The following is a 23,403-nucleotide window of genomic DNA, read 5'->3' as shown; positions in this document are numbered from 1 at the left end:
TAAATAAAAAACACAAAATCATATAAAGAGATGCACATATTTGACGTAAGTAAAGATCCAAGTTAATAACCTATGGTGGTTTAAATGCAGCATCTAAAGTTTTCTGAAGTCTTTTATACTGCGTTATCGTGTCCTAAGACAATATACAAACTTTAAAGTATGTATGTTGATGTTGGTCCATTCAGCAATAGTTTGAGCAGTCAAAGTCTCAGAATTCATCTAGTATTCTGAGTAAAGCAGTATGGGGTCCAGAGCCAGTCAGATCCGAAAAAGCACAAGCTCAGAATAGACACCCTGAGAAACAAACACAATCCTTCACCGAGTGCACTGTATTATTATAAAGTAGCCTACCAATAGTGAAGCGCTCTCATAAGAAGACATTTGAGACTGTATTATTACAATAAATCAGACGATGCATGGAGATGTACCGTTCCATAGTCTGTCACTGTGTTTGCATGCCTATTTGTGTGTGGTTTAGGGTAATGGAGTAAGCTGTAGGGATTCTTTCCTTACTCACACAACGTTTATATACAACTGTGGTGTTTGCAGTAAGCGCAGGAATGCACAGGCTGGAGATTCTTCAGTTTCACTGCATTCTTCACGCCATGTTGACTGACAGGGCCTCTATGTGTTATTGTAAAGAGCACGCTTTGGTAGATGGTGTCAGCAAACATTGTAAGTTCCGCTGCCTCAGATTACCCATTCTCACAGCACTTGCTCTTGAGCACCAACCCCATGGAGAAAGTCAGTGAGCTTTCAGCCTGGAAAAGACCTTTTGAACTAATTGTGTTATTTAGTATATATTAACAGGAACATTATATTTTTTAAAGGGAAATATAGAGGACATCTGAGTGTCCTGTTCAAAACTTGCTGCCACAATGGAATAGGGTGTTTTAAGGGTGCGCAAAACCAAATAAATACATATTTATAAATATTATAAAAATACAGGATTTGCCTATTCTTTAAAGACAAAATATTATAGATTTTTGGATTTAAATATCCAAAAAACACTAGAACAGTGTTCTATATTTTGTTGACTTGTGACTGTAAAAAAAAAAAAAAAACTTGTCTCCAACTGAATTTTTTTTAGTGCCTGATCACATCTAAATTTTTCAGTTGGCTGAATTGAAATTCAGTGAATTGATAATTCACAGAAATTCAATTCGGCCAACGCAAAAATTTAGATGTGATCAGTCACTAGAAAATCTTCAATTGGAGACCTAATGTGTCAACACACTCAAATGTATCTAAGATGCAATGTAATCAAAAGTAATCTGATTACGTTATGCATGTTACTTGTAATGCACTACTTTACTCATAACATCAAAAAAGTATAATAACATGATGCAAATTATGAGTAAAATAACAAATTACTTGTAAATTGTTACTTTACTCATTACATCAAAAAGTAATCTGGGTACGTAATGCAAGTTACATGTAATGGTTTACTTTACTCATTAAATCAAAAAGTAATCTGATTAAATAATGCATGTCCCCCCCGCACCCCTAGTTCCTACATCTATGGCCCAATGACGCTATGATGAGCATTTACTACTTTAAAAAAATGTGGGTCAGAAAGCAGGTACAATATTTTCTTTTCTTTTTTTGCGGGCAGGTTAGTTAAAATGTCGGTCATATGCGGGCTGTTTATACATTGACCCGCGCATCAATGGTACCTATGGAAATAAAAAGTCTTTATATTTAAGATAATCAGTGCAGAGTAACTATCCTGTGATGCGTACAGTACAGAAACTTTAACTGTTTTCTTCTGTGTTTTTCTGTGTGTAACCCCTCCTGTTCGAACCACATGCTCCAAGGGATTCAGCCTCAGAAGGGCTCCACGGGATTGAAACCCGGGTCCGCCGGCATGAGAGTCGGACGCTCTAACAAGGAGGCTAAAGGATGCAACCTCTAGCGTCAGTCACTGGAGCGTCTCTTGGGCCTTATTTACACTGCATGGTTCAAGTGACCCAATTCCGATTTTTTCCTCTCATGTGGCACAGATCAGATACGACATGTGAACGTGTAAGCAGTAAAAAAACGAATGAATTCCGATATCCTCAGATCGGATTCAGGCCTCACTCATATGTGGTAATAAATCCGATATGATTCGGATGTGTGCATTAGCGTCTACCATGTAAGCGGTCAAATCGGATATTCCCCAGTAAATGCGAGTTGTACGTCATTGAAAAAAGGACGGAGGCGAATGGCGTCAACTCAGGTGGACACAAACTGCGATCCAGTGTTGCCAAGTCTGCGGTTTTCATGCGGAATTGGGCTACTTTAACACAGTTTTGAGTTCCAATTGGACGGGTTTTGTTGTAAAAAACCTGGCAACCCCGTCAAGGGCTCTCCTCTTTTTCTCCGTCTTAAGAGAGAAATGTTTTGCCGACTTTAAAGATGTGTGGAACAGTGCAGACAGCAAAACATTGTGCAATCATTTTGTCTGCGTCCATCGCATATCGCGCTGTTTTACTTCCTTTCACCGGTTAAGAACGTCTTGGGCTGTTTTCCCAGTGTACAGTGTAAATGCAAATATCGGATACGGGTCACTTTTGAAAAGATGATGTAAGCGGGTCATCAAAAAAATCAGATATAGTCACCAAATCGGAATTGTGCATCAAGACCTGCAGTGTAAATGCAGCCTTGAGGTCAGAGGAGTGAGGTTTAATTGCACAACAACTACTAGCTGGCCTCCGTTACATATGCACCATCTAATCCAGATTTACTCATATGTCAATGTGTCTGTTTGGATTGGAACTAATTTCCAGATTTCAGTGTTAGCATTTTTTTTATTTGAAGAATCAATAAGATACCCAGTGATGCAATACATGGTGGTGTAAAACCACAGACAAGACTCAAGAAAACCACATTACATTAACTCTCAGTACAGAGATCCCCGCGGGGAAATTAAGGTCTTTGTCTTCTTAAAAGAAAGGCAAGCATTGATAATCAATAATGAATCAATTTAATTTTCCGTAAAAGGTTTCCTTTTTTATTATAAGCACTGCTGAAATTAATGTTTGAATATGGTACCAAGGAAATTTGACCATTTCAATATTGTCAATTTGAATATTTTAGCATACTGTTGGACTTTTGTATGCTTTTGAAATGAACAGAACCACAGTCCTAAAGGAAAAAAACTAGGACTGGCCTACTATACACTACACTGGCCTATATAACATGTATTTGCAATTTGAAGAGACAACAAGCGGAGACAGTCTATCAGATAAAGCCTCACAAACACCGGCTTTCACATTGCTGTTATTATCAGAAGTGTTTTAAGGGTGATCTCGGCGTAATGGATGGGCTGTGTATATTCCCCTTGGATCTTCATTTTCCCAGATTGTAAAGGGGGAATGCACGATCTACATTAAAGTTATCCATTCATCATTGTTTAGAAGGTCTGATTTCCTCTGAGGAAGGTTCATTTTACACATGGGAACACTAATCTGAGTCGACATGATAAACATTGGGATGAAATTACCGGATTTCATGAAGCTTAAAGGTATTCGGCAATCTTCATTACTGCAATGTGTTTTGGAGATTGTCATTACCGTAGACCATCTGGCCAGCACCTCATCTGGATATTACATGAATCAACTTCCTGCAATTGACCGGCCTCGGCCATGTAAACGTCTGCGCTCTAACTCTCCACCTGCTGTTTCCGACAAGAGCACAAATAGGAGATTGGGCAGCTCTGGAAGTGACCCAGTCTCCATCCCCTCTGCATTGTTGCTAAAAATGGCTTTGATATTACGGCAATAGTTTTGTGCTTTTCCGTGTATCATTTCCTATTTACAAGACTGAGGTGACTGTTCCTCACGTCTGAAGGGCCGACAGGTGTTGAGCGGTTTCCTCAGGCATTCCGCTCTATTGTGGTCTTGGGATTTTTGTGTTTATTTAGGAAGTTCCCCTTAACACGTGCACTGCGTCTGACGTGCTGTTATTGTCTGACAGCGATGCGTCACATTGGATTAGTTTACATAAACAATTGCCAAACGGAACATCTATCAGGTGCTCGTAAGTCATTTGCCACGGTTCTTGACACCTTCTGTCATTTCCATAAAAGCAAAAGAAAGAGACACATACTGTATATTGCATACTGTATGTGTCTCATTTTTAAGGGAGGAAAGGAGGATCTAGGCTCATATAATTTTTAAAAAATGTATTTAATAAAATTAATAATTGTATTAAGCAAGGACATATTCAATTGATCAAAACATTATTTTTTTACATTATTACATTACACATTCAAACTCACGCATTCACTCTTACACACACACACACACACACACACTCTCACACAAATTCACTCTCACACACACTCACATATTCACTTACACCCACACACAGTAAATTATGCTTAATTACAAGCAGCTAACCCTCAACCAAACCCTAACCTTACCATAACCCTATATAGTATACACGTAGTTAATTAATATAACTTAGTACTTAAATATGGAATTACAGATATTTGTAATGTTAAGATTCCTGTTTTAAAATAAATGTTGTCTTTTTGAACTTTTATAAAAGAATTTTGACAAAAACTGTTTTAATAAAATGTTAAGCAGCACAACTGTTTTCAACATTTATAAAAATTAGAAATGTTTCTTGAGCATCATATTAGAATGATTTCTAAAGCATGAAGACTCGAGTAATGATGCTGAAAATTCAGCTTTGCCATCACAGGAATAAATTGCATTTTAAAATAGAAACCAGTTGTTTTAAAATTGTAATAATATTTGTAACTATTTTTGATCAAATAAATGCAGCCATCGGTAAACATTCGTACCGATCCCAAATGTTTGAATGCTGGTGTATATTTACTTCTGCTTAAAATATGATTAAAGTACTATAAAACTGAGTACTAAAATAATTGATGGTACTTTGACATCACATTTAGGTAAAATACTACTTAAACAGACACTTTCATTTGTCCAATAAATTATTCATGGCTCATTCTGCTTTTTTCTACAGTGGCATCAGCGCAAGTGTTTTTTGCTAGTTTCAGGCCTATTATTTAGTTTCAGTTATCATATTCATTTCCAACGCTACATTTGTGTAAATAGCAACAATATGCACATTGCACACGCGCCCATCTGTTCACCCTGTGCTGGTCTGATAGCGAGATGTGTTCAGACACATTGTTGACGAGTTGCTATTCTGAGGCAACTGAAAACGACTGCAGTATTGTGTGGTTTAAATGGCATGTTAGTAATATGCGGGTACACAACGGGAATACATTCTCTACGGGGATTCCTCTCTGGAGAAGCATTCAGTCTCTGCTTACAAATTCTACCATGTAAATAAAAAATCCGCCATGGTACAAGCACAACTTAGCCTAGAAATCTAGACGCACCTTAGCGGCAGCAATTCTAATCTGCCCGCGAGTGTCGTCTAGCAACTCTCAATACCCTTCTGAGCTGTAAACGCCAAACTCTTGCCGGGCCAATCACATCATGTATAGAGTCGGTGGGCGGGGCCATAATGACGACGGCCGAGTTGCGTTTGCTTGCTTCTAGTAAACACAGAAACTGGCGAACGGCGGCCTTTCGAATCAGCTTTGACCGCGACTCTGAAGACTTTGAGTGAAGCTTTTCTCTGAGAAAAGAACAAAGAACGGCACTGAAGTCATTCTTAAAAAGGGAAGATGTGTTCAGAGTTTTGCTGACCGGATACGGTGAATGCTTAATCTATCAACGAGCTCCGCTTCCCCTTCGTTGCTCTGGTTGGTTGAAGCTATCCTATCGCGTGCAGAGGGAGTTTGAAAGACAACCGTTTATCCGCCCCTCGGATTGAGCTGTCAATGGTGAGTTTCCAGACCAAACATCTTGATGTGGGTCTGGCTTGTCAGGCTAAGCACAACTGGCTTTTTAAAGGAATGGGAGATGAGACTGATTGATTTATTGCAAATCACGCCTAAAACAGAGCCATGACTCATTAACAGAATAGGTACAACCCTTTTAGACTGGTGTGCCGACTGTTTTTTCCGATGTTAATCTAGCAAAAGCGGATTCGGACACGCCCTAAGTGCACCTGTGCCATGCGCTTCAGATCGATAAAATAGGGTGTGTCAGGTTTATATTCTGGTTCGGTACTCCTATTTTGATTCTATAGCTTAGTTCTACGTTCTCTGTGTTTTTTGGTTCCTGTGTTTATTTCCTGTCTATCTTAGTTGACCAATGCTGAATTCGGAACTGTATACTAACATACAACTCTTACTATTTTTGCCATATAAATATATGATAAAAACAGTAAGAGTAGTATATGCATCTCCGAATGAATGTCTAGTTCCCAGTGTGTGCCTGCTTGTTACAATAGCAACGTATTTTGCCCACCTGCCCCTTGTTAACCACAACACTATTTTAACTAAAAATGTTAAACTTTTTATACATTTTAGCCACAGCAGCCTTTTGGGGGCCTGAAAATGCTAACTTTTTAAAACAGGTTTCAAAGTGCAAGTTCTTAAAAATATATCGTTATCATCTTCATGTGAACTACAAAAACACAAATTTGTGAAAACAGCAATGTCAAAGATCAGAGCTCAAACTTCGATCAGCACTGATCATTAGTGATTTTCAGTGTATGAAAAAAAGGGACATGTTTCTAAATTTTTCCTTTTGTATTCCAAAAAAGAAAGAAACATACAAGTTTAGAACAACATGGTTGAGTAATGATGAAAACATCCCTCAATGAGAGATCATTCATATAGAAAATGTGAAAACTTTTCTTAAATTAATTTAGAAACTTTATTTCGTCAAGGAGTAGTATTCCCACACACACTGATGCCGCAGGACAGCAGCTTAATTGTATTTGTTTTGAATGACATTAGCAAATGCAAGAGTCATACAAAAACATTGTGGTCTTTAAGACTTCTGCTCTTCTGGTGCGGCACTGTTTATTATTACAGTACAACAATATGTCTTCTCTCTACTAATAAGTTTATTCTTCCCTGGGGTGAAATGTAAGAGTTTTAAAAGGTTTCTATGCTTTATAAACACACACACACACACACACACACACACACACACACACACACACACACACACACGTTGGTCTATGTGGTTTACAGGGACTCTCCATAGGCGTAATGGTTTTTATACGGTACAAACCGTATTTTCTATCCCCCTACACTGCCCCTGCCCCTAAACCTACCCATCACAGGAAACATGCTGCATTTTTACTTTCTCAAAAAAAACATCATTTAGTATGTTTTAAGGCCATTTGAATTATGAGGACATTTGATATGTCCTCATAAACCACATTTATAGTGTAATACCAGTGTAATACCCATGTAGTTATACAAATTTGTGTCCTCATAAACCATATAAACAGGCTCACTCACACACACACACACACACACACACACACACACACACACACACACACACACACACACACTTTTGGTGAATTTCCATAGACATAATGATTTTATGTACAAACTGTATATTCTATCCCCTATTCTAAGCAGACACATCATAGAAAAATTTCTGCAGTTTTACATTTTCAACAAAAAAAAAACATAATTTAGTATGATATATAAGCTGGTTTCCTCATGGGGACCAAAACATGTCCCAACAAGGTCAAGGATGTTGGATATTACCATCTTTGTGGGGACATTTTGTCTCCATAACAAAGTATACCAGGACCACACACACATATACACACACACACACACACACACACACACACACACACACACACACACACACGTTTTACAAATTACAGGGTTTAAAACCAGAAAAGTGAAGTTCCTGTTTTTGATTTTGGCCCTTAGACTCCCATTATAAGCACATTACTGTAAAAGTGAATGCAATTAAACTGAGTGATGTTTAAAAATAATGGTTACACTTTTTTTAAGGTAACAAAGCTACACTGTACTTACTCAAATAAGTACTGAGTAATATTAATTAACTACAAGTACTTACTATAGAGTTATATTTAGGGTTTGGTTTAGCATCATTTGCTTGTAATTATGCATAATTAACTGTTATTACTACAGTAAATACTTGTAGTAACTTCATCACCTTAAAATAAAGTGTTAATTCAATTATTTTTTGTTTAACCCATAATATAACTTTTTTCCTTGGTCATATTTTTACTTTGTAATACTATAATTCATGCTTTAAGCCTTAAAGATATGATTTTTCTTCTGCATAAAGTGACAAAACCCATTGAAATCCAATCCACAGAATCTCCCCTCACAGGAAGTAGGTCTAATTATTGCACAAACACTTCGGTTAATCTTTATCAACACAATGTAAGGTTAAGGGAGGGTTGTCAGGCTGAGATCCTCAGCATATCCCGTTACAAGAGTTTAAAGTAGGACATGCCAGAGGCGAATGCAAGGTGAAATCCATCCGCTGGAGTTGTGTTTATATGAACCGCTGCCAAGCAAAATTATTTCTTGGAGTTTATTTTTTGTGTGGGGAAAGACAACTACCTAAATAGTTATTACCACTGCCTCCAGTTGTAGAACATGAACAGGGGAGGTGGCGGTCTGTCGTGGGTCTAAGGGAAAAGGGAACGCTGAAGGAACAGGATGATGGGTTTAGTGCTTCGGAAAGTTAATATCTTAAAACAATACACAGCGCAACCGGACGATGAGAATTTGGCAGCGGCGCAACTCCTCACTGTGGCTGATCTGGCTATTAACGGAGACGAGAGCTCCAGGGCTGTTGTGCACTTGCTGAAACACTGGATTTGATTTCCTCTGATATTGTCAGTTTGTTGTTCTACTCCTGTCTCATAATGGACTGGTCTGGTGCCATGTGTCCAAGGGGGCTGGTGAAGAGGACTGGCCCGAGATGGACGTACACCCTTCAGGAACTAGTCATAGACCAACTCCAGAACATGTGAGGCAAGCTTGGTTTTGGAACTGATGCAGAAATGAGTACGCTACTTGATCTTATTAGTATCAAGAAACAAATCCAGAACACAACTTGAGTAGATTCGTTGCCCATTAGCAAGCCAGAATTACAGATTTAAAATGGCAGAGTTGGACGTTCAACACATATTTGTTTATAAAACATGAACACCTTTTATCATTTTTTAAATCTTTTCTCCCCTATACCCATTACTGCACAGATTTGTGCCTGTTCATGTCTTGATGTATGTCAGTTGGACTTCTCAGTCACATTGCCCTCAGTGTGATGTTTGACTTTCCATGACCGGTTCCCTCATATTGTGTAAACAAATAAACAGAGAAGCTCCAGGATGGCGCGAGCAGGATTGTGAGAATGGAGAGGCCTGACCTGTCTCTTAGAGACCCAATGCTTACAAATGTTTGGTTGTACAAACTGATTATTCAACTTCAGTCTTTTTTTTTTTTTTTTTTTGAAATGTACAACTTGTATCACTTTCCCTGCCTCATGCTGAAAAATGTATGGAATGTCTGATTAAATTACAAATAAAAATGTATCTTAGAAATTGTATCATTAAATTGTAGACAAAAATGTGTCTATGCTACAGCAGAAATATTAATTAAAATGTTCTTCCTTGTAGAAGACAAAAATTAGTTATTAAAATATTTAAAAACAAATATATATACACACACACACACACGCACACATATGCTTTGGTCAATGCATGCAAATAAATATGGGTGTAACAGCACACAAAACTGACGGTTCGGCCTCGGTTTTCAAGTCACGGTTCAACAGCAGGGGAGAGAAAATAGAATTGCTTTTTATAAAAAATTTAACTAACAGTGATTTACTGAGCAAATTTTGTCTATCCTTAACTGGTTTCAATTATAGCAATGTTTCTTAAAGATAATGCTGTACACTATATGGGAGCACTTCTTTGCACATTTACTGTAATATTAAAGGTTAATAATAACAGAGCCCAAACTATTAGCTTAAATTCAGTTATGGAAACATGTAAACTTCCAATAAGGCAGTTTTTGCACTAACTTCTAATCTAAATCGAATTATAAAACTATGTTTTTACTCCAGTTCGTTGTGGAAATCATTTTCATGACAGGTTAATTTTAACATACTTGAATTAATCAAGACATCAGTAACAGGTTAGCTAATATAGTGCATATACAGTGAACTTGAACCTACATTGATTTGTCACGTCACATTAAAGAGTCAAACGGCATTTATCGTTTGAAATTCATGATGAAATGGACTGAATACTTACTATGTTTGTTTGGGACCTCGGATTAAAGTGTGTTCCTTGCATAAAACAAGCCGTCTGTTAACTTTTAAAGATTGCATTCTTACGTTCAGTACACATGTTCACTGTACCGGAAGACCTGTACCGTAACGGTTCGGTATGAATACGTGTTACATTACACCCATATAAATAAATAAAATGATAAAATATAATAAATAACATAAAATGAGTAAGTTCATGATTTCATTGTCTGCACTGGTATCTTTGTATTTTCTTTATCTGTCCCCGTTGTATCTGTATCTCTCATTCTGTAACGCACTAAAAGCTACACGGCTTTGGACAATCCAGCTTTGAGCCAGCTGTATTAGACTCACTCTGGTGAGACTCCTAAGTCATCTCTGTTGGAGACTCATTATAAAGGACGACAGCCATCTTATCAGAGGAACAGGACATGCCCCAGGGCATAAATCATTAAACAACCACACACACCCCGGGACTCCTCCTGATTATAGAGAAAACCGAATGTAGAACATAATTGTTCATACACTAGCCTAAGTCTTTAAATAGCTTGCATACTATGGAAAAACTTTTTAATTAACAGACAAAAATATATATTGTAATACACACTTAAACATATTGTAAGGCTACATATATAACTTTTTTGGGGGGGGGGGGGGGGCAATGCTTCTTTAAAGATTAAAAGTCTAATAGAGTCTAATGTCACCCTTTATTAAATTTTATATTACATCTATTTATTTAATTTGAGCATTTGGCCAGTGGGGGAAAATACTGTTATGCTAGACATGTACTGGCACTTATTGATGATGGAAATGTTTAGCAAAGCAGAACAAAGTGGAGATTTTAGGAAGGTTGTGATTGCACTTCTGGAGGGTTTATGAGATAATCAACACAACACTTTTATCAAGCAGCCATAACAGAGAAGGGGAATGAAGGGCTGGCATTCATCTTGATAAATAACTTCCAAGGAATAGGGGCCTATTTTAGTAAAAATGTAGGCCCTATTTAGAATGCTCCTTTAAACCAACTCTACACCACATGAATATATAAATAATAGTCAACACACCTCTGCTATGAAAAATCTCAAACAGGTGCCTAGACATGTTTTAGAGGTGCTTGCTGTGACTTGGGGACTTACACTGGGGATCCCTACACTGTACAAATCTTCAGGCTTCTCCAATTAAACATTTTCAAGTGACAGATTATGTCTACAATTTTCAATTGGCCAAATTGAATTTCTGTGAATTGAATTTTATCAATTGTTGCAACAGTCTGTAAACATGGGTTCAATTGGAAATAATATGTTGAGCCAATGGAAAATTTTACCAACACTGTAAAAAAATTATTTCAATTGAAGAGATTTTACAATGTTCTAGTGACTGATCACATCTAAAATTTTCAGTTGGCCAAATTGAATTTCTGTGAATTGATACAAAATGATTCATCGAAATTCAATTTGGCCAAGTAAAAAATTTATTTGATCAGTCACTAGAACATTTTAAATTGGAGAAATGTTTTACAGTGAAACTGTGAGGTTGGTCCAATTAAATATTTTAAATTATAGTAACAATTGTTTATTTTTTAATGTCCCAAAAGACAAAAAATGACTAAACGATAAATATAGTACACTGTAAAAAAAAAAAAAAATCCAGGTCTCCAGTTGAAAATGTTCTAGTGACTGATCACATCTAAATTCTTCACTTGGCCAAATTGAATTTCAATGAATTAAATTGCATCAATTCACAAAAATTCAATTTGGTCAACTGAAAAATGTAGATGTGATCAGTCACTAGAACATTTTCAATTGGAGACATTATTATTTTTTATTTTTTTTACAGTGTAGGATCTTCAATTCTGTTCCTAGAGGGCCATGACTAGCAGTTCCAAGAATAGTTAATCATCATAACCTGCTAATAAAGCCATCTATTCTGCAATCTTAAAGGGATAGTCACCCAAAAATAAAAATTCTACCATCATCAACTTACTCTCATGTTGTTCCAAACCTGTATGCATTTCTTTGTTCTGCTGAACAATAAACAGAGATATTTTGATGAATGTCGATAACCACAAAAGAAGACTAACAAAGATATTTGGAAGAATATGAGGAACTAAACAGTTGATGGACCCCTTTGACTTCCATAGTAGGGGAAACAAAATATTATGGTATTCAATGGGGTCCATCATCTGTTTAGTTCCCCAAATTCTAATATCTTCTTTTGTTTACAGCAGAACAACATTTTTTGGAACAACTTGTGAGTAAATGATGACAGAATTTTATTGTATTGTGAAATTTCAATTTTCATTGCAATGGAACAGCTCCATAGTACTGCAAAAAAACTTTTACTAAAAACAGCATTTTTTTTTTTACATTTAATTAGTCCCTGGTGTTGTCGGTGTGCCAGATGCAACATTTACAATGCAGTTATCATGTTTATGATACCAAATTGTGTTTATTTTCATATTACAACAGACATTTATCCCTCAGTTCAACACCTTCAAATTTGAAAGTTTATATTAAATAAATGAACAATACATTTATATAAATAGACACTGATGTATTGTATACTCATGTATATTACATAAATGTATGGTGATTTATGAACTCCTCTAATATGCATGAAGTGTCGTTGTGTTTGATGAAGTTCTGAATGGAGGCGTTTTGTCAAGTAAAGTGAACTTCACCAGATGTCCCTGTGCTCAGCGAGGAAGGAGCAGCGAATTGCAAGGACCCTGTCAATTGGAACGCGGGTAATTTGATCATTACAGTCAGGTGTGTTTGATTAGGGTAAAAACTAAACTCAGTGGATCAAGGCACTCAAAGCTCTTTACATTAAAGGGGGGAATCTCCTCAACCACCACCAATGTGCATCCACCTGGATGATGCGACGGCAGCCATATTGTGCCAGAACGTTGATGAAACCATTCAGTATATGGTGATGATTAGGAGGCCATGGACATGGGCCAATGCGCAAATTTGGCCCGGATTCCGAGGTTACACCCCTACTCTTTTTCCAAACAACATCCTGGGATTTTTAAAGGTCCCATTCTTCGCGTGTTTTCGAAGCTTTGATTATGTTTAGAGTGTGCAATATAACATGAGTTCATGTTTCGCGTGTAAAAAAAAAACAGTATTTTTGACACAATTTACTTATCTGTATACCGGTGTTTCCTCTGTCCTAAAAACGGCCTGATGATTTCCTTGTTCTATGAAGCCCCTCCTTCAAAAATACCTAACGAGCTCTGATTAGGCCAGCGCTTCCCGTGCTGTGATTGGACAGCAGCTTAGCACGTTGCCCGGAAAGGTCCCGCCTCTTATCAATTTGAGCCGGAATCAGACCCGGAGAATATTGAAGAGGATCGATTACAACCTGCTCAGGAAAGACTTTTGCTGGATGTTTCAGAATGGTAAGCTGTCTATTCAGTAGTTTAAACTGATCATTACAAACACCAACAATCGATGGTGTCTGAATGAATTACTACAATTTTATATACTAAGTTTTTCGGATTAGTTTCAATTACCATCTAACGTTAGTTAACAAAGCTAAACAGCGTTGCACTTTGTCTCATGAGTTACATAAACTGTTAAACGGACTGACTTAAATAATAAAATACACTTACCGGTTGTGGTCCATAAACAACAAAGATGGAACTGCATCATCTTTTAAGAATAATCTTTCTGCGAATCTGGCATTAAACTGATTGAGATAGAGGAAGTAGTCCTCAGCAAAATGTGCTGAACATAGTTTTAAATTATGATTATAATTTTCCGGAACTGAGTTAACCATAAACTGTAGCCATTGATCTCTGTACAGCGTCCGTGGGAAGGCCAAACAAAGGTGATTTGACTCCGGGATGAAAATAACAGCGTTTCAATGGCATGGCGACAAACACACTCTACAAAAACAACGCTTCCTAATCTCGACCTGCGAGAGCAAAAGGACAACGCCCCCGAATTTGCGTGTTCTTGTGGGCGGAGGGTTCTTCAACATGCGGTTTTAGTTGCGTCATTAAAGCAGGAAGTGCAGCGGTGTAGTCCAAACCGGCCGTTCGCTGTAGGCTTTGAAAGGGAACTTCTGTTAAATAAAATATCTCGCTTGGCATTGAACTTTGAACTTTATAATTTTACAGATATTATTTATGCTCTTAGAGCAACATTACACACTAACTAAAGTTTGAAAGATGGAATCGCAAAGAATGGGAGCTTTAATGACCACAGAGAGTCAGGACCTCGGTTTAACGTCTCATCCGAAGGACAGTGCTCTTTGACAGTATAGTGTCCCCATCACTCAACTTGTTGAGAAGAGGAGTACTATTACTTTTAGAAGTGATCAGACTTTAGCATTTAGCCTATAGTGAAATGTGAATGTGTAAAAAGATATCATGCACTAATGAGCGACCATATCAAAATCCAGAATATGACACCTAACGGTGAGCTCTGGTGAACTGGGCTTGACTTAAACAACAGGCCAGAAAATCTTAAAAACCAACTTTAACACATTAGTAACCGGAGCAATGGCAACAACCCATATAGAATTGTGAAAGCGACTCTTGCAATGGTAAGTTAATTCTCATAATTGGTTTAGATAATGTGAAAATCTGGTTTATTATTATTCTGGCATATAATCTAAATGCAGAGACACTAGAATCCTCTTTCAGGCCTGATTAACAATCTGAGAATCTTGAACTGACTGGGCAACCTCATTCGAGGGATCCCAGCCTAATCCTCACGGATTTGGGGGATTTTCCCATACCAGATGAGAAGCAGATGTCTTCATCTCTCCCTCCCCCCATATACTTCTCTTTATCTCACTCCCTATTAACTTCCCTCACTTTGTCAATTGTGAACTTGTGATGACGTCAAAGCACGCCCCTCTCTCTTTCCGTCTCTGACTGTCCTTTACCCTTTTTCCTTCGTTCACCCCTACACATTTCCCTACAAGTTCCCCTTTCCCTGCATCTCAGTGCCTCTCTCGCTATCTCGGTCTATCTCAGTCTCTCAGGCCCTCTCCTGAAACCGGTCCCTCAGCCTCCCCATTCCCTGGGGCATCCCGAAGGAACACAAGCATCATGGGAAGATCCGAAGTCCCCAGAAACCATGTCACATGACCAGAATGCCCGCCTTTCCGTGGGAGACGCACAGTGCTGATGGAAAGGTGGAACTGCAAACTTCATGGACTGCATCCAACCGCTCCTGTACTTTCTCATGGAGCAACAAAAAACAAGGCAATTCAGTGAAATGGTCTGTTTTTGACAATTCCCAGTTGACTATACTCTAGCAGGCTTTAGGTTAAAAAAAAAGATCTCTGTGTTTAAAACTAGTCAGTAATTTTTCTGTAACTATTGTTGTTGTTGGAGGTGAACTGTGACATTCTTAAAAGGGGGGTTTGAAAATGTATGTTTGGGTATCTGGTAAGTACTGTAGCGTGTAGATTATCCCATCTAATGGGCTCTTCAGTGCTCAGAGTATCACCACTACAGCTAGTACATTCATCCACTACCTCCAATTCAGTATGAACTCTTATGGACAGTAGATCTGTGGTTCCTTTTGTTGCGGTCTTCTTTGGGCTAATACTCTTGGCAATGGCCTTAGCATAATATCTTTTTTTTTTCTGTGGGTTTGCTCTTTCCGAGTGGTCACAGGGCTGCTGGACAAGATGTCTGTAAACAAGGGGTTGGTAGAGGGAACATGAACTCCCTATGGAGTACTATAACAAAGATGGAGGGAAGTTTCAGTTTGTGTATGTTTGTGTATAAAGGGATGAGATATCAGGCTTAACAAAGAAAGCATTATGTGGCTGTTTTGAGCTTCTTATGTAGCACTTTTTACTGAAAAAAAAATCTCTTGATAACAGAATCACATATTTATGATCGAGGGAAGAATGTTAAACTGTGATTTAGAAATGCACAACTGAAAACCAATTGTGGTTCACCTCTAATAAGAATAATGGGGAAGTAGCATGCCCAGCATTATTTTGTTTTATATTTTGGTATTCATACAATGAAGGTCATACTTTCTTAAATGTGGCTTAGTGTCACGGTGTGTTTGGGGTTTTGTTCATGTTTATTTCAGTCATGTTTTTGTTCATGTTTCCTGGTTTTGTCATGTGATCCATTGTCATGTGTTTCCAATGCCCTCATGTGTTCTTGTGTCATGTTGTCATTGGTTCATTGTTTATTCATTGTTCACCGGTGTCCCTTGTCTAGTCAGTAGTCCTTGTGTGTTTAAGCCCTCATGTTTGCCATGTGTCTTTGTAATAGGGGTTGAACGACTTCCATTTTTTTAAAGTCGACATTTATGTGATGAAAGTTGAGTCGACTAGTCGCTGATGACGTCATTAATTAACAAAAAAGCCCGAGCCTCGATCTGAGACAGGAACTCTGGTCTTCTTGTGCACAGGACAGCTATGGCATATGACACAGAGCTGCTCATAAGGTTATTAATCCTACATAACAGCTTTTGTATCAGTTCTTTTGTCTTATGGTCGTTATATTTCTCACAGATTTCTGCTCTTTCTGAATAAGATACAGATAAGTAGCACAATAAAGATTACATGTATATGAATGCATTAGTGAGTGATTGCGTGTAAATTAATTCTACCTGGCCGCGTCTCTCTACTAATAGTGAAGCTGTGAGTTTAGTTATCAAGAAATATATGCTAGAACTTTTCAGTTTCTAAGCTATTTTACTAATAGATCACAGAACAGTGTTGATAGATTTCTGCGCTACTGAATGCACGGTTTTGTGAGGCACGCGGAATCTCCGCGTGATGTGCGATCGGATATGTGTGTGTGTTCCAATGCAGCACGCATTAGTTTAGCGTGATGATTAACTTACGGGTACAATAAGCCTGCATTCTCCTGATCAATTTTGAGCATCCAGATGGTATAATCAAACATGTCTTGTGGAGAGCTCTTGAAGTATGCAATTATTTGTCATTATTAACTGTTCAAAACAGAGCCTGCGTGTCAGGAAATTGTTTATCCTGTTGCGCCCTCTATAGGCCAGCGACTAGTCGACGTCAAGCTTAAAGCGTCATGACAGAGCATTAAGGTCGACTAGTCAATTAGTCGACTAGTCGGTGCAACCCCTACTTTGTAAATGCAGAAAGATTGCAAGCTGTCAATAAAATTTGAATAAGAAGAAGAGTCTTTGTCAAGTATTGTTTGGTGTAACCCGCTGTTAGTGAGTGTAGTCAAGTCTGTCTTCAAGTCAAGTTTAGTTTAATTTTGTATTTGCTTACGCTGTAATAAAACTACACTTTATCACTACAACTTGCCTCCAGTGGACCCTAATGTTACACTTAGGTACTCAAATAATTTTGGTTTGCATGCCTTTCTGTTTGGGAAAATGAAATCAGATTTATAAAGCTTGAAGTTAATAATAGAGAAGTGCATTAGGATGACTTGAACAAACAAACTGTAGAGGTTTGGTTTTCTTTTCAGTTTGAATCCCATGAGGTCACACAGTGGCAAAGACTGGATGATACAGGGCAAACCAGAGGATATTTCAGTTGGACCTTGAAACCACATCAGTCCCTTACAATGAACTGGGGGACTGGGATTCTAAACCCAGAGCACTTGGATGCATTGGGAAACTTCTTGGCAAAACATCTGGCTCACATCTGCGTCAGAAGGAGCAAGAGAGCATTGATTTGTTCCATGGTAAAAGTCCAGTCAGGACAGGTTCACCTACTTTTTAGATAACAATTGCTCACTGGAAATTGTAGTATCAGGAAAGGTCACTGGAAGGTCAAGTACTCCACATAGTTTTCCTATAAGCAATATTCAATGTGGTTATCTTAAGTAGAACAACACCAGATCTTTAATTACTAATAATGGGTTTCGCTAAACTGCTTTTTAATGAAGCAGGATGCACTGGCAAAGATAAAAAGTAAAGTTGTAGTGTTCTGTCATCCTCACATTAACCTTAAACCCTCATTTACTGTTTTCTGACTGGCTCAGGTAAAGGCACTGAAAAAGCTGGCCAAAGCAAACACTCAGTGCTACACTTCTGAACCAGAATTACTGGTACCCTTTAAATGGCACAGTTCCTCTCCTAATAGCAAGATTGTCAGATACGGGAAGGAGAGGCTAAATACAGTGAATGGCCCATCAGAGGCGACCGATCTGGAAAGACTGGATCAGGGCACATCCAAGGATGAGGGAAGATCTTTGAAACAAAGTGAACTTCAGTGGCTGCCTGTAGATTAATTCAAACAAAACCATAAATTATGTTACTGCTACTTTGAAGACTCCTACAATTTTCAGCCATTCCCAGCTCTGGAGAGTTTATTTTTATCACAAATGTTTTCCGAGAAATTTCATAATCTCATGCTGTAGAAAAAGTTACAACTTCTGATCAAAAGAAAAGATAATAATCTTTTTGGTAGCAAAACAATAAAGCATTGTGCAGCAAACATCACCACATATCTTTACCATCAGAGGTTAAGCCAGCAATAAAATATTGCAAACAGCTAATCATCTCACAATTTTAGATAAGAGGGCAGAGTTACGTATGTTTTGAAGCAAAAAGACATGCACAATTTGGCACTTAAATGTGTGTGTGAACATAAAGTGGGAAAGAGAAATAATGAACATGCGATACGAATCTGAGAATGATAACCATTTGCGTCAAACACGAAACATAAAAGGGTGTGTATGGGCATCTGTAAGCTGCTAACAATCTTTAGCATACAACAAACAAAGGCAGCATTTGTATTGGGATCTTATAGATTATTGTACTGTGTAGCAAAGCTAGCTCAAAATTGTTATTGATTATACTTCTCAAGACCCCTGACCACAGTATAACTTGGGCATTTAACTCCTCAGTGAATGACATTGCAAGGTGATACAGTTTTCATCCAGGGGTGTTAAAGGGTGAAAAAAAAATCATATTCATAGTTTTCAAACACCTGTGGAGGAGACCTGGAGTGTAAAACATCCATAGGACTGCAGCACAGGTCTGCCAATTTTCAATGTTTTTTATTTCCATCACATTTTTAGACCACCTCTAAAAAGAAGAAAAACAAAGATATATGAACAAACTGTAATGTACTAAGACAGTGATATTAAAATACCAAATTCAGTATGCACCTTATTGATGATGCATACTACAGGCAAGCAGATGAGCACTGAATATGATGCATTTTCTTTATAATGGTTTTCAAAGGGAAATCGCTTTAAAGGTGCCCTAGAATGAAAAATTGAATTAACTTTGTCATAGTGAAATAATAAGAGTTCTGTACATGGGCATCACATACTGTGAGTCTCAAACACCATTGCCTCCAATTTTTTATGTAAATCTCGTGCATGAAAAACACCACAGAAAAAGAAGTGCTTCTCAACATAACGCCAACCGTGACGCAATCATTGGGATCATTTATATGCATGCCCCCAACATTTGCATATGTCCAAACACGTTCACTGTCAGGCGTAACTGACGGAGTGAATCATCGGGACTGCAGGTAAACAAGCGACACTCGAGGATATCAAAAACGGCAGCTCTCACGGACACACATGTCATGTTCCAGGCTGTGCAGGGGACGTGAGGACTTTTCATACCCTTCACACAGATAAAAAATATCAACAGTCATGGCTGATGTTTATTATAATTCGTTCGTTTGTTCGACCCATTTCAAGCAAGCTTCGCTCAGCATCTTAAACTGAAGAAAGGGGCAATTAGAACTGTATTCCTGCAGGCAGTAAGTAGCGATTTTATCCACTGATTGACTGTTTAAACAATTTCTGATTAAATTGAAAGTTTCTTAGAGAGACAGCATTGTCTAGACACCGAAAGATGCTAGTACAGTAACAATAGGAAACTCCATACAAAATGAAATAGTGTGTCTAATGACAAAGGGTAATATTATTTTGTATTACAAAATACAACCGTAGATACGTTGCTTACAGATCGTTCACTCAATTCTTCTAGCAAACGTCACCTTTTCCACCATATAAGTTAAAACGATAGTCATTTGACAAGGCTATTCATTAAAAAAAAAAATATATATATATATATATATATATATATTTTTTTTTTTTTTTTTTTTTTTTTGAGAACTGAAGTATGATGTTTTTGCATGCTTGCATTTCAGAGTACATCACAGTCACTGTGTAGCCTACATTGTGACAAACGTTATATAAACATTTAATATTGTTGACGAAAAAAATACGAGTCTAAAACCACTGGTTTTGGTTTTGTCTGAGGGAAGGAAGAGTGTTCGTGTTTGCGGTTGGCATATTTCAGTAATTTAAATTTTGTAATCCCCCAAACAGAGCTTTTCTGTGAAAAGAACACGTACACTATCCGGTGTTTTACCTAAACATGTACAATCTGGTAACCATATGCACTCGAGCTCTCTCGCGCGAGCGGATGATCTGAAAACACCAATAAACAAGTAAGCTGCATTTCAGCAATCTCCATTTGAGATCATCTGCTTAAAGTGTCAGTCATTCTGTGTTCTGTCAGGACTCACGAGCCACTTCGCTGAACAGCTGAACTGCTGTGAGCAGCTGAAATAACCCAATCAGAGCAGAGCTCAACTTTAATATTTATGGCTCTTCCAAATAAGGCAAAAACAGAGCATTATATCCTAGGGACAATTTATAGGGTTGTAAATGGACCTATAAAACTGTATCTGGACAATTATTGCCCTTAAATAAGCCACATACCCTCTATGCAGATATCAGAGAACAATTTAACATATTGTTTCAACTCATTCTAGGGCACCTTAAAATGTAACTCTATATTGTCTTCATATTCGGTATGGCTCTGCTTGCCTGTGTATAGTATGCATCATCAGTAAGGTGTATATACTGAAGTTGGTCTTTTATATCACTGTTTTAGTAGCTACTACTTAGCACAAACTTGGTAAAATAAATAAATACATAACAGGGGGCAGCAGACGAAACCTTATGTTGCCCAGTAGGGCTTCCTACAAGAGTGTGATTTCACATGAAAATTATATGCTGTTGAGTATCAAAGAGAGTTCTTTACTAAACAGATGAATTTACCATTTTAAAGAGGTAATGTTTCAAATACACCTATATGTTGCAGCTAGCCAGGTACTCCGAGTGCACTACATCAGCATTTTCCAGGGTTATCATATTACTTGTACTAACATAAAGCCATAGAATACTGATGAAGTATGCAAAATGAGACTCACCTAGACTGATAAAGGGACCCTAGCTGTATCTAGGAGACAGAATATCAAAAAATAATGTAAAGTTTAGTGGGATCTTTTAAATATGGCCTAGTACCTATAACTTCATACCAACCACCTAGAAACACCCTAGCAACCACCTAGCATCACCCTGGGTACCACCCACAACATCCTCATGGCAATGATAGCCAGTTTTACATAGGTGCGTACCTTGAAGGGCCCCTATAATGCTGTTTCTATTATTCCCTTTCGTGCAGTTTGCAATATAGCTGTCCGTGTTAAAAGTCAAAAGTGCACGATAAATAAAGTCCCAAAAGAACGAAACGACTCTAAACCGATCAAATTGAGTAATGTGGTAACACATTTGCATAATGCCTGCCTATGGTCTGCACTGGCTGTCGGCAAACAACGCCTATTTGACCCACCCTCAAACACTGTAGCTGGTTCGTGTCGAGAAGATGCTGTGTTCTGCTCTCTGACAGTAAATTTGTGTTGTTTTCATCTCAAAAGGATGAGGATGTGTAGAATAAATTGTTACATTCATTTTTACAAAGATACCACAGGTGTATAATTCCACCCTTTTGTTGTGTTCACATAATTTTACTAACAACTGCTTTGTAAATATCGGCAAGTTCAACAAGGGATTCGCAAAACGCTTGTTCATGAAAGATGAGTCCATACCCAGTTTATTTGGACCTACTTGCTTCTTAGAATCACAACCTGGAAGTATGATTAATAATTTATTTTACATTTAATACCGAGTGTTCAAAATGCGTTGTGTGTGTTATGTTGTGTAAACCCAGTGCAGCTGTAGGTCTTCGGCTAACTCACGGTATTACTCTTTTTCTGAAATAGTTCTGCTAATCAGCTGTGGGCCCATTATTACATAAAAGTGCATTGATTAATGCAGATTATCTGCTTATTATTTGGAGTAATAATTAAGCATGAATCAAGATTTTGGTTTAAAAACTGTAACGTTTGGGCTCGGTTAGACATGCGGTAGACATTTCACAACAGACTGGGACAGCTGACCAATCAGAGCAAAGAAGGCTAATGGAAAGAAAGGGTTTATTTGAGAATCTTTGAGAAATTAGGTGATATTAAATGCATTTTATGAGAAAAGGAACGTTGTTGTTTTTTTTTTTACCTTGGATGCAAAACTTGTTGTAGAAGACCTCCAAAGCCAAATTAAAATAGTTTGGCTTCCATCAAAATTTATCTGAAAAAAAAGGAATTTATCAGCCTTCACTGGCACTTTGCTTTATCGTGTCTCTTGCAGTCATATCACCCTCTATTTTACTTCCACACCTGCAACCTTAATTACTCAAGGTATTGTTACTCACCTGTAGTTTTAACCTCGTCCTGGAGTAATAGAGCAATAGCACGTCACACCTGGCGAGCACAGACCTTCGACTGAACCAGAGCTTTACATCTCTGGAAGCACTGAGCGTTGTTGATGTGGGTGAGAGGATGATGTATGTTCTGAGGAGATGAGCTGGTCATAACACCACAACTACAAAGATACACGTTCCCAGGGAGAGAACCCTTACAACATGCCCCCCACCCCCCAATATCTCCTCTTGTCATGCACATTTACGACCACGGTTGCTCTTCCCACACTTGCAGCCTGGTGCAAGGATGTGTCGTGACTGCCTGCATTTCCAGTGTAGAGAGATAACCCAATAGGTCCCAACAGGCACACAATCCCCCTTCATGGCTCTCAAATCCAACTAAGTCATCTTAAGACATTAGTTGTGACAAATGGGACTGCAGTTGGAGTGCTGGCTGCACGCTGGTGGAACTTTGCTCTTCCTTTGCTGTTATCTTTGTGGGATAAACAGTTGGGAGCCAGAGTGTGTGCAGGCACTCAAGGAAATGCCTCCTTAACAAGAACACCGATGTTTGTACATTGTCGCTCTCCTTTTACTCTCTCCCCCACTGATCCAGCTGCTCTTGCTATCCTCTATCTCTTCACCTCCATTACTCTTCCAGTGCACTCAGTTCATACACAGCTCAATTCCACAATCTCTCTCTCTCTCTCTCTCTCTCTCTCTCTCTCTCCTCGCAAAGGATTAAAGTGATAAGGGGTGGCAATTAC

The 23,403-nt window shown here is 38.1% G+C and overlaps 1 protein-coding gene across 1 annotated transcript in view; it reads right to left on the bottom strand.

Moving 5' to 3' along the window:
• The window catches only part of pgfb (placental growth factor b), a 92,702-nt gene that overhangs the window by 39,899 nt on the left and 29,400 nt on the right, over nt 1–23,403 (bottom strand). The window contains exons 4-5 of the mRNA XM_067454779.1: nt 22,649–22,800; nt 22,453–22,524 (exon numbers count right to left, since the gene is read on the bottom strand). Of these exons, the coding sequence (XP_067310880.1) occupies nt 22,453–22,524; nt 22,649–22,800 (224 nt within the window). The remainder of the gene's footprint in view (nt 1–22,452; nt 22,525–22,648; nt 22,801–23,403) is intronic.

The sequence above is a fragment of the Pseudorasbora parva genome, chromosome 10, assembly GCF_024679245.1.
Source record: "Pseudorasbora parva isolate DD20220531a chromosome 10, ASM2467924v1, whole genome shotgun sequence".
Classification (NCBI taxonomy): domain Eukaryota; kingdom Metazoa; phylum Chordata; class Actinopteri; order Cypriniformes; family Gobionidae; genus Pseudorasbora; species Pseudorasbora parva.
The sequence above is the reverse complement of the archived record's forward strand: the minus strand, read 5'-3'. Positions and strand labels throughout refer to the sequence as shown.